Source organism: Miniopterus natalensis, chromosome 6 (assembly GCF_054644295.1).
Source record: "Miniopterus natalensis isolate mMinNat1 chromosome 6, mMinNat1.hap1, whole genome shotgun sequence".
Taxonomy (NCBI): domain Eukaryota; kingdom Metazoa; phylum Chordata; class Mammalia; order Chiroptera; family Miniopteridae; genus Miniopterus; species Miniopterus natalensis.
Genome location: NC_142086.1, coordinates 42,635,788 through 42,648,524, shown reverse-complemented (window position 1 = coordinate 42,648,524; position 12,737 = coordinate 42,635,788). Strand labels below are relative to the sequence as shown.

The window sequence follows — 12,737 nt, the reverse complement described above, 5'->3', positions numbered from 1 at the left end:
AGAAATACTAAGTGGACTCTGCTTTGTGAATTGACCCAGTTGTTCTGTCAATACTGTTCCTCTGTGAAGAGATGGGCCTGGGATTTGCCCTATTTGAATGGCATTGCTAGGATCTATAAAGTTTGTTTTCGTGGAGTGAGTGTCGGGGACTGTTAAGCTAGGAGTAGGAAGAGGGGCAAATATGAAAACCAGCATGGATTTGATTCTAATTAAATCAGTTGGAACAATGTTATTTTATATATTTTTCTCTTAGGCATATTTCTTATTAACTATAAAGTTGTAAATGTAAACTAAAAATTAATCACTATTTGAAAATGTGTGGTGTCCTTTGCAGAAATGGAATTAATGACAGAACTCTTACTTATTACCTGGCTGTTTTATTTTTCACAATTAAAACGAATCTTGTAAAGCTTATAGAGGAGGTACCCTATCTCATTTCTACTTCAACAGTTTAACTAGTTAATCCATAATAATTGAGGTGTATTTCCCCCCCCAGATTATGCAGAAAGGCCTTATCCTGTAAAAGGGTTCTATTCTAAAAGTTCATCAGTTGTTTTGGAACTTAGGACATATTTTCCATTGAAAGTTTTGAAAATATGTAAAATAAAGATGGTTAAGTTCCTAGACTACCTTACAAAAGCCTAACTAAGTCAGATGAACTCAGATACCTACATATTTACAGTGAAAAAAATAATAGAAAATAATAATATTGCAGGAATAGTAATTAAACAAAACTAGAAACCCCTGAAGAGTTTTGAAAAATTCTTCTGAGCCCGGCTGGCATGGCTCAATGGTTGAGCATCGACCTATGATCCAAGAGATCACAGTTCAGTTCCCGGTCAGGGCACATGCCCTGGTTGCCGACTAGATCCCCCATAGCAGGGGGTGTGCAGGAGGCAGCTGATCAATGACTCTCTCATCGTTGATGTTTCTGTCTCTCTCCCTCTCCCTCCCTCTCTCTGAAATCAATAAAGATATATTAAAATGAGAGAGAGAGAGGAAAGAAGAAAAAGAGGAAGGGGAGGGGAAGGGAGGGGAGGGAGGGAGGGAGGGAGGGAGGAAGGAAGGAAGGAAGGAAGGAAGGAAGGAAGGAAGGAAGGAAGGAAGGAAGGAAGGAAGGAAGAGGGGAGGGGAGGGGAGGGAAAGGAAAGGAAAGGAAAGGAAAAGAAAAAAAAGGAAAAGAAAAGAAAAGAAAAGAGAAAAGAAAAGAAAAGAAGAGAAAAGAGTTAAGATTCTCCTGGATGTTGATACTTGATGGATAAAGGGATTTAATCTGAGGGAGATAAGGAATAGATACTTTCGGGAGGCTGACAGATCTGAGTATTTTTCAATAGCTTTGTAGGTTGATGGCATTGGCTTTTCAACTCAAGCTGTTCTTTTGCTTACCAGCTAATGTTACAGTTGTGTGTGTGATTTTTTGTTTGTTTGCTTGTTTTTTTAACTTTTGAGCGGGATGAAGAGAGTAGGGAAGGAAAAGGGAGAGAAAGTTTCCTTAGGTAACCAAGATTTAGAAGAGAAAGAAAAAGGAGAAGTAACCTAGGGTATTACCTGAGGTGGATGTAATTGGTATAATAATTCAGGTTTAAGGAAGTGGGGGGAGAGGATAACAATGTGATTCCTGTTGGGGGTGAGAGAAGGAGATAAGAAAGTGTATTGGATTAAACATCCCTGTGTTGGTCAGTAACTGATGCTGGATATCTTTAGAAGTTGTTAACTGGGAATGAGGAACAGTGTGGTATCTTGGTATTTATATATGCACAGACATCAGAGTTGTTTTTTTGTGATGTGGGACAGCAACCGCCACCCAAATATTATACATTAGGGGTGCTTTTTAAAAATAAATTTTATTCTTACTATAAGCAAACATGCTCTGTCATCTTTAAACTTATAGAAAGTAAAGTATTGTAGTTTAGCCGGATCAACAAGAGATTCCTAAAACTGTGATTAGAAATTTAGTTTTCATGTTCTTTTTTCTTTATTGATTAGAAAAAATCACTCTTCCCTGCTTTTCAGTCCCCAATCAGTATGTTTCTTATTTAGAATAAACCAGTCCAGAAAAAAAGAAAAGAAAAGAAAAGGAAAAGAAAAGAAAAGAAAAGAAAAGAGAAGAGAAGAAAAAAAGGCAGTGCTGCTTCTGTGCCTGCAAAAGTAGCAGCTGTGGTTAACCAGTGGATTATTACTTTGTATTCTGATAAATCTGTTCAAGTGCTTAAGTGTTTGTTATCAGTTCACTGATTTGATTTTCCTCGGGAATTTTGACTCTCCTTTTACTCATTTTAGATGATTTGTTCCTCTGGAGCCTTATTTCTCAGGCTGAATGAAGTAGTTTATATTAAAAGGTATTTTGTCTTTATATTAAAAGGTTTGAGGACATTACTTAAAATGTGTGATTATACTGGACTGAATTATTTTTACAGATTTATTTTGGAATAGAAATAAATGGCTTGATTCACTTCCATTTTTATAGGCATTAGAAAGTGTATTAAACTTGGGAATTGGATGACCTGAGTTGTAGTTTTCACTATTACTGACCTTGAGCAATTTTACTTAATTCTTGAGCTTCAGTTCTCTCCTTGGTTTAGTATTGACTCTGCCTCCTTCACAGGACTCTTTCCTATGTCTAAACATGTTTGTAAACATATTAAGTGCTCCATAGATATGTTACTTGTGATGATGATGGGTGATGATGGTGTGTGGTGTGCTCTCTTTGCAGGTGGTTACGCCTTCTAGAGGTATTCTAGCATTTCAAAGGTGTGTTAACCTAGACGCAAAAAACGATGGACAGGGCTTGCTTGAAAACCTTTCATTAAAGAAGTTATAGCCCTGGGGCATGACTACCCACCATGACATGCCCAGTTAGGAATTTATGATTTATTGTAGCACCCTTTTTTCATCCACATTGTTAAATTTTAATTAGTAAAGCAATAGAACCAACCTAGAGTAAGCAAGTCTTCTGGGAGAAAACAAATCCCCTCTTGCCCTTTTCCCACTACCTCTACTTGCAGTTTACCTGAACATTTTAGGTTTGTAACCATCACTTTAAAATGCATGTAAAAAATGTATGTAAGTTTGTATAGGAAAATCATTTTGGATTTAGGTGTGGGGATAATTTAAGTGCATAGTTCAGGGAAAAGACTGAGTGAGCTGTTACATTGCAGGAATTTGGGTTGTCAGAAGGCAGACCTAACAGACCTAATCCATTAAATTTTGCTTTTAATATTATGCTTACTAAAGACTGGAATAAAATATATCAGCTTTGTAAAGGCTATTTTCTGGCTTTCTTCTGGATTCATGGCTTCTCAGGATGGAAGTTGCCAGAAGTATGACCACTGGATCAGTAAATCATTGTGTTTTTTAAAGTATTAGTCTAAGTTTACCATTTACTCTTTCTGTCTATGTATAGTGTACTGTTTCTTTGGTAATAGCCTCATTAAGAAAAATTTCAATGTACAGTTACTCTCCCTTCATCTGAAATGTAAATCAAGCAGATAAACCTATTTAAGACTTAAAGATTCTGATATAAATTCCTAAAAGATGAAGCTCTTTACACATATGCTGTAAGCCTTTTAGACTTTCATGGGAAATAAACCTGTTTCTAAAATACATCTTGATATTATTTATTTCAAGTGAGGGCTTAAGACCAAGTGAAATATTTATTCATTTTGAGCTTGGTTTGATTTTATTCCAGTTCACTGGTATTAGAAAAAAGGAAGATATGTTTGATTCCAGTTCATGGATTATAAGTAAAATATAGCATGGTTTATTCTGGTTTTTGGTTTGTTTGGTTTAAAGTAAAATTTGGGTTTTAAGAAAAGATAAAAAAATGAGTAAATTAAAATTAGTTCAAAAGGAGTATGGATATTTTGAAGTAAAAATTTGGGTATCTAATCGATACTTGCATCATAACCTTGTATAAAATATTTGAAATTTTCAGTTTTGCCGAAAATACAAAGTTCATTGTAGGACCTCAGCCCCTGTATGTTATTTTTGTGGCGTGATCTTAAACAATGTAGTAGGGTACAGGTTTTATAATTAATGGATGGATCTGAATCCTGCGGGTGCACTTTATTGAAGGGGTTACCTTTTTGTACACCTCAGTTTCTCTCATTTGTTAAATGATTAACTTGAGTACATCACGCAAGGTTGTTGGTAGGGATTAAATGGTGTTCTGGTTTTTCTTAAAGTATGGAACTTTAAGAAAAGTTAGCTGGAACTGCCTTTTGAATCGTTTGAGGGGGAGTGCTTATTAAAAATACAGTTTCCTGAACCCTACGGCATACCTACCTAGGCTCTCTACGGGTAAATTTCTAGAATCTTCCAATTTTAGTAAACTATACCAGGTTATTCTTATGTCTGCTCTGAGGGTGCTTGCAAACTGTAAATAGTACTTAAGAAATATACTCACATATATGTTATATAAATTGAATTTCAGACCTCCAAGGTGTCCCTTGCCCAGTTCTTATCCAGTGCTGCATATTGAAGCTCCATAAAAACCAGAATTATTTGTAACAGGATTATAAAACAGAGTAATTTTCCTCCCTGTAGTAAATCCACATGTGGCAAATTGGCTTTGGCTGCTTGTTGTTGCCATATTTTCAGTAGGCCTTCTGTTCTCTTTTACTGGTTGGAAGGCCTTTCTATATGCCTTATCCGTAGAGATCTGTATCTGATCAATACAGGCATAAGAAGAAGCAAAAGCATTCCTTATTGTTTAGCATGAAGTAGCCAGTTCCCAAATCCTAACAATTCTGCTTGAATGATTCTTACATAAATTCAGCAGTAAACATTTTTGAGTACCTGCGTTGTACTGAACCCTGTGCACAATGTAAATGATTCATATAATGTCTGGCTTTCCTAAGAGCTCTTAGTCAAGTGAGGGCTGACTCTTAATTATTTTAAAACGTGATAAGCACTATAGTAGGACACATTAAAAGAGCATAGCAGAGCAGAAGAATGTTTTTCTGTTTCCACTGCCAGTAATTCAGAGTTCAGAGAAACTATAATTTATTGAGCACCAGCTGTGTGGCATACACTTAAAAAACAACAACAAAACCTATTTAACCTGTTGCTTAATCATCACAGCACCCCTATATAGTAGTAGCTATCTCCACATTATAGATGTTAAGTGGTAGAATATGTGATTCAAACCTTGGTATGACTTCAGAGCCCATATTACACCATTATGCCTCTCTTAGGACAAAAACTTTACTGAATTTTTTTTTAAGGGGAATTTTTTGGTTCTTCAGAATTGATGCTTGTTAATTTCTTGGCATGGTGATTGAAAATGTGGTATTATTGTGCTGTCAAGGACTCTGGAGTCTTTTCTGTTTCATCTTTATCCTCTGCCATTCTGCGTTTTCCTATTTCTAGAAGCGATATACAAGGAAACATCTCCAAAAGCCAGCTCATGTATCACATCTGTTCACTTTGTTTTCCCTGTCTCTGCTTTTGTTTACTCTAAGGGAAAAAGGTCTAAGGGGAAAAGGTCCTGCTATAGGGATTTTTATCACATCAAGGTTACACAGAAATTGCCCTAAATTATTTTTATTTTATATAATGCTATTGATCATCAGGATCGATATGACTTGTTCCAGCTGCTTGGTTGGCATTCCCCTTTTTCTTGATAGTTTTGCACCAAGTGGCTAGAACTTCCACATCACAGAATAGAGCCCCTATTTCATGACAAGAATACATTTATTTTAGAATTTGTATAACCAATTCTGTGAACCTCAGTTCCTTTTTTATTTCTTTTGCTTGTTAATTTTTATGTTATTCCACGTTTCTAAGCTGTTTTGTTTATTTTGGGGAAAGTATTTCATTTTAATAGAAGTTCCTTAGCCAGTTACTTAGGATAAAGACTTGTTTGAACTTTGATTTAAAAGGCTGAGAATTTGACAGTGTTTACCCTTCAGTCTTTTCTTTTTTAAAAAAAATATGTTTTTATTGACTTCAGAGAGAGAGAGAAATAGAAACATCAATGATGAGAGAGTCATTGATGGGCTGCCTCCTGCACTCCCCTTTCTGGGGATCGAGCAGGCAACCTGGGCATGTGCCCTGACCAGGAATTGAACCACCATCTCCTGGATCATAGGTCGATGCTCAACTGCTGAGCCACGCTGACTGGGCCTTCAGACAGTCTTAATCATGCCTAAAAATAGTTTTTTTCTTGGTTCTTTTGAATAATTTACAGGATACTTTTCAATAGAGTGTTTGTGATACTGTTAAATGTGTTTAGAAAGAGCTATCTTGTATTTCTCTTCCTGCTAGAGAAACAAAAGGCAATGCTATTTTCTCTGCTAATACTATTGTTATGTCAAAAATCTCATAAAAATACTTTGTATCTTTCTTATAGTCACAGATGGTGGTATGTGGTTTCTCTGGGCTTTTGTGACAGACTTTAAACTCTCTTATTTCTTCATGAGACTTTATTCTTGAGTTAAAGGAAGATTTTATAGGGACAGTCATCATTGACTTCTTTAAGTTTGCATTAAGAGTATGGCTTATTAACATCTCTAAAAGCCTCTCAGTTAAAAAGTGTTACAGATGTTGCCTTTTCACACCTCATGATCTTAAGAAACATTAAATGACTAAAGTCTGTTCAACTTTGAGATTTATCACTCATATAAAATGAGAATGTCATTGTCAGGTAATTCCTAAATAATTAAACATGCTGGAAGTGGCCTTTGGTTTTTGGGTGCTTACTCCACACTTTGGATGTGGACCTTGTGTGTTATGTTGTAACATTTGTTCTTCTCTGGGTGGATTGATTTGAGGAGTGACTTCAGAAGACTTAAAAAATGTAACCACAAGGTGTTGCTTACAGGCACAAACCTGTATTTGAGAGATTAAGAGCTAGGCTGCACATATCGTTTAGGGATATGCCTAAGACTATTGTAAAAATTGTATTCTATATTTAACAACCTTCAATAGAAAGTGGTTGTTGTGTTACAGGCCATCTTTTCATTGCCTCATGAGGAGCCTGTTGTGATTTATATATTTAAGGTTTATCTATTGTGGTAAACAGTAGGGGATTTAATTCTGTGTTCTAGTTATAATAGGGAATTAATACCACCTAAGTGAATTTTAATTGAAATAGAGGATCCCAGGAGTCCTCTGACCAGAGAGAGGGCCTGGAGCCTAGCTGTTCCCACTGTTCTGCTATTGTTGCTCCTTGGAGACAATGGCATTTTGGGGAGACCAATTTTGTTTTAATTGGTTTTGAGACTCACTATACCATGTATTCTGGGAAGTTATAGTATTGAGCAAAGTGGTAACTTCTTTTAAAAAATGAGGCAGATTTGTTGTGATTTCTAGCTTTTGATGAGTATTTTGGTCTCATGGTAACAGAGTTTAAAATGCTGCTCTATTGCTAAGACCCAAAACTATCCCTTTTCTAGTAGCAAGTGTTAAATGATTGAACATCACAGAATCAATTGTTTTACATTTTTGTTTTCCATACACTTTTTGGGAGGATACGTTTCAAAATCTAGTGCTTCCAGAGTATCTTTAGAAAGAACTTTCTAGCCCTGGCTGGTGTGGCTTAGCTGGTTGGGGCATCGTCCTGTACACTGAAAGGTCTCGGGTTCAATTTCAGTTAAGGGCACATACCCAGGTTTCAGGTTCAATCCCTGGTTGTTGGAGTATGTGCAGGAGGCAACCAATTGATGTTTCTCTCTCACTTCACTATTTCTCTCTCCTTTTATCTCTCTCTAAAATCAGTTAAAAAACATATACTCAGGTGAGGATTAAGAAAAAGTCTGCCCTGGAGGTACAGTCTAAAAAGGAAAGAGAACTTTAGCTATTAATAACTGGATAATTGAGGCCTGAAAACTGTAAAAGATTATTTACTTATTCTTACTAATTTTTTTACATCATATTTTCAGGAACATCTGCTGCTTTGGAGGAGTAATAGTATATGAAGTTAGTCTTTCAGCTGTAGTAGAAAAGTTGTAAAATGTAGCAGAGGCAGCATGAGGCAAGTAAAGAGTTCTGCTAAAGCTTTATGTTGTTGAACAAGTTACTCTCTCTTAGTCTTACTTTTCTTATTTGCATAGTAAACATAATAGTATACCTCTACATTTATTATAAATATTAGAGTGGGTGAAACAATGAATTGGAAAGTTCTTTGTACAGTGAAATTTTATACAGCTGTTACTTACTTGCTAACTCAGCAAATTATAATGCCAAGTGATGACACGCTTTTCCTTGGCACACTAGCTGCTGACTGTCCCATGTGCTACTAATGCTCATGCCAAGTCATCCACAGTGATATCTTGCCATTCTTTATAGCTCTGCTATTTCAGATCTCTGATGGAGTAGTTTGATGGAGGAGTCTGATGGATTAGCTTGATGATTTCTGAATAAAAATTCCAGGATGCTTGAGGTAGAAAGCCTGAGAACGATTGTTCCTAGTATACCTAGGGATTTTATAGCAGTAGAGTATAGCCCATAAGAGTTCTCAGCAGTTTGTCTAACTGCTTGAAAGGGAGTAAATCTCTTAATTTTTTTTAAGATAGTAATTTTTTTACTAAATGTACAGTAAGGTGAAAGGATTAGTTCTTGTCCACATCCAATCAATTTCAAATTGAGAGGCCTCAAGAGTCTCTTTCAGTAATAGCTCTATAGGACTTGCCTGTTTACCTTTCTACTTTGCTTTTAATATTTTTGCAGAATTATCTTATTTGTATATTTTCTTAATATGGAAATCATGATGCTGGAATAGCCATTCCCAAGTATAGTTGAGGTTGAAGAGATAATAAATCCCAGGGTTATAATGGATAGCTTTCATGGCTGATTCTTGAGACTCTGAAACCATATCTCTGAAATGTGAATTTTTTTTTAGAAACACAACCTCAGAGGAGACAAGAGGGGAAGTCATTACACAGTCTTACATTGCTTAAATTCTCTTATCGGAGCAAGAACAAAGCTGTTACTACTATTTTTATTGAAATATGGTTATACAGTGGAAAAGTATAAGTTTTGATTATATCCCAGGCAGCTTTTGTTTTCAATTAAAATTGTGGAGTACAACAGTCATTCTTAAAGTCCATTAATTTATCTTAATTAAAAAATAGTGATGCTTTGTTTTGTGAATTAGGCCTGTGAAGTTTTGCAGTCAACTTGTTCGGTGGAATTATTAATTCATAGTTCTTGATTGTTTTAAATTTTATTTTTGCAATCTGATTTTCACAGACTGTTTGAAATCACTTCTGTTTTTTATTTTCTTTGGGACAATTGGATTATAAGAAAATATACTCACTATCTTGAATTTTAATCTTTCTGAATCTAACCTTTCTAGATCTCTTTATGAAGAGTTTAATTTCAAAAGACTGTGATTCTGTCTTTAAGAGTGCTATAATACAAGCTTATTTTCAAATAAAGAAGAAAATAACTTATAGTAAGGTTTATAGTCAACCTGAAAAATTGAGTTAAGGTTAACAAGGTCAGAAACAAAAGTAATATAGACTATTTTGGGGGGATGGAGCATAATGATTTAGACTCAGCTTAGATTAAACTTTAATATTTTTATCAAGTATATTTAAGATTTATTTTACTCGGAAGTGAGATGTGAAGGGAGCATTTGAAAACTTTGAGAACTACTATATATGTTTTGGCTTGTGCTGGGGTTTGTATACAGTTAAAGCAATGACGCTGTTGTAAATAAAAATGATGGTATTGACAAGATTTGAGTTATTCTTTTTGCAAGAGGTGTTGGATTTGTGCTCACTAAATCACACCCGTTGGGGTGTTTCACCTTGGAACTAAGGACATATGTTCAAGATAGCTGGCCATAATATAATATAGACTACCTATTAGTCACTTTTGTGTATATTAATACCTCTGTGAACTTAAATGGCTATAAATATTGGTTATAACATACCACTGATATTTGGATATTCATTTATCCTGCAGTTTTATATTTGGTAGGAGAAAAGCACTCAAACCATTGGAAAACTAGGTTATATTTTTTATCTTTTCATATGTGAGGTTCATTTGTACTTGACTTGCTATCTAGAGTTAAATATTACATTATTTTTCTTTTATTGAGTTAGTATGAATTCAGTTAGCATCTTAAAAATAAAATTGATAAAGTAGTAGAGGATAAACAGGAAAATGTGTAGTTTAGTCATTGAGCCTATTGACTTATATTGTACTGAGAACTGGTTTTAGATTTGTCAGGAAAGAGAAGAAGCACAAATCATAATTGCTACTTCAAATGATTGTGGTCACAAGAATCTGTGTGTATTCTGAAATCAATAAAAGAATAATTTAAAGCTCTAAAATTAGGTACAAGGTAGCATAGAATGGTTTAGAATAGTTTAAGAATTCGGAGAAAAAGGTGATAGTGAACTATGCCAAGTAGGAAGTGGCTTTTGAGCTTGAATTGCAGTCTTTGGATTGTTCCTGGGTTAGGGGAGGGAAGGTATCTGCCCATGATACCCCAGAACCAGTGAGCTACTTATGAATGAGGCTAAGTTCAGAATAGGTTTGCTTTTTCTTTTAAGTTTTGCATTTCTTATCCCCAAATTAACATTATTTCCCTGTTACTTTTTCCCATCTGACCTTTCTCTGAGAGGTATTCCACTATTTCCCACCCCTCCAGCTTTATTGAGGTATAGTTGACAAAATTGTAAAAATTTAGAGTATACAGTGTGATGATTTTTTTTTTTTAATCTTTATTGTTGAGACTATTATAGATGTCCCCTTTTGAACTCCACTGATCCCTTCCACCCCCACATCCATCCTATCCCCAGGCTTTCCCCATACCAATGTCTGTCCATGGGTTATGCTTATAAACATATAAATTCTTCGATTAATCTCTCCCCACCCTCTTCTCCCTCCCCACCTTCCCTCTGAGATCCCTCATTCTGTTCCATGCTTCTATGTCTCTGGATCCACTTTGTTCATCAGTTTATTTTATTATATTTCACATATAAGTGAGGTCATGTGGTACTTGTCTTTCTCTGACTGGCTTATTTTACTTAGCATAATACTTTCTATTTCCTTCCATGCTGTGCCACTATTTTCTTTAAAAGAAGTAAGATATGGAGAAGCAAAGAACTCAAAGCCTTACCTTCCTAAAGGCAGAGTGGTGTGAATAGAATTAGTATATTTAGACATTTGCAGCTTCAGATATTTTATTTTCAAGTAAAATAAGGAAGTCTTGAGGAAATAACTAGGGCTTTTAGAATTGGATAGACAGGGATTCAAACCCTGGTGGTTCCACCTTTCTTCCCATTATGTTTAATATGCGAACAGTACTATCAAAATCATGGTGGTGTTTCCATTAAATATAGAATCACATGTATAAAGCATGGTGCGTGGTCTATAGAATGACTGAATAAATGGAGGTTAAAAAAATACTTAAATTGAAACAAATAGTTGAGGTAATTCTATATGGTAAACTAAGATAAACATTTAAAAATAGTTTGTGGCAAAGAATATAGTTTAATTTGTATACTTTGGCAATTTTCTCTGTTTAATTCTTTACATTTCTCATTTTTCTATACCTTTTTTCTTTTAGGAGACAAGGATGGCAGTAAGGTGACCACAGTGGTGGCAACTCCGGGGCAGGGTCCAGACAGGCCACAAGAAGTCAGCTATACAGACACTAAAGTGATTGGAAATGGGTCATTTGGTGTGGTATATCAAGCCAAACTTTGTGATTCAGGAGAATTAGTTGCCATCAAGAAAGTATTGCAGGACAAGAGATTTAAGGTAAGATGTTCAGTATTTCATGTATTTTGTTGCTATCAGTACATGTAAATGATTCTTTTTTTCAGTTTCTTTTTGCTTCAAATTTCATTTATTGTGCATATTTTTGTTCAACTCAACTACTTACTATAGTGATTTTATTTTCCGTTATGTATTTCGAAGAGATAAAGTATCCTGAAGATTGCATTATTATTTTTGAACCACTGCTATGAGCGATTCATGTATTTAAAATACTGTGAAAGATAGATTAAAGCATCTTCCTTTCTACTTTTAAAAAGTTATCTCTCCCTGCCTTAGGTCTCACTGGTGTAGGAGACCTGAGAAACACTGCCTCTAGCAGAAGATCATTTGATATTTTTGACTATGCTTCCTTTCTTAAAAAATTTCCTTTGAATTTGTGATTCAACACTAACATTACCCCCCACCCCCATAACTAGGACCTTTCTTTATTGTCTTCTTATGTCTCTCTTCCATCTGCCCCTAGAAACCAGCAATCCCCACAGTTCATTTTATTTTAATTTCTTACATCATTTCTTTAGGGGATCCTGTACATGGATGCTTGGAGGTCATCTCTGTTATAGTATAGTGGAGAGAGTCAGGAGACCTGGGCTGTAGTCAAGGCTTTGCCATTAGTAAGCCATGCAGTTCTGTTTCTTTCTCGACGACTCCTACCTCTGCAACATTTTACTGAGAGTTTCCCATTTATTAGGAACTTTGCTAAACATTAAGGGATATAAAAATAAATAAGGGGTGATTACTGCTCTGAAATAGCACACATTCTAGTGTCTGTATGCTCTAGAATGTCTCGAACATTCTAAAGGTAATTTTAATCTTTTTAGAAAAAAAATCTACAGTTTTTGCCATCAGTTCTCATTCTCTCTCCCAATTGCTAGTTCCATGTTTCCAAATGCCCTCTGGATCTTGGTATCTCAGTGTTGCACTGTTATCTCAAATTGGCAAGACTTCTTATACAACCCTGACTTTTAAGACCCAATGGAAATCATTTCTGTTGGTTCACATTC

At 35.3% G+C, this 12,737-nt stretch overlaps 1 protein-coding gene across 5 annotated transcripts in view; it reads left to right on the top strand.

Moving 5' to 3' along the window:
• GSK3B (glycogen synthase kinase 3 beta) overlaps window positions 1–12,737 on the top strand; it is a 173,715-nt gene that overhangs the window by 42,962 nt on the left and 118,016 nt on the right. For all 5 annotated transcript variants that reach the window (XM_016199903.2, XM_016199905.2, XM_016199904.2 and 2 more), the window contains one exon: window positions 11,525–11,718. In XM_016199903.2, coding sequence (XP_016055389.1) covers window positions 11,525–11,718 — 194 coding nt within the window. The remainder of the gene's footprint in view (window positions 1–11,524; window positions 11,719–12,737) is intronic.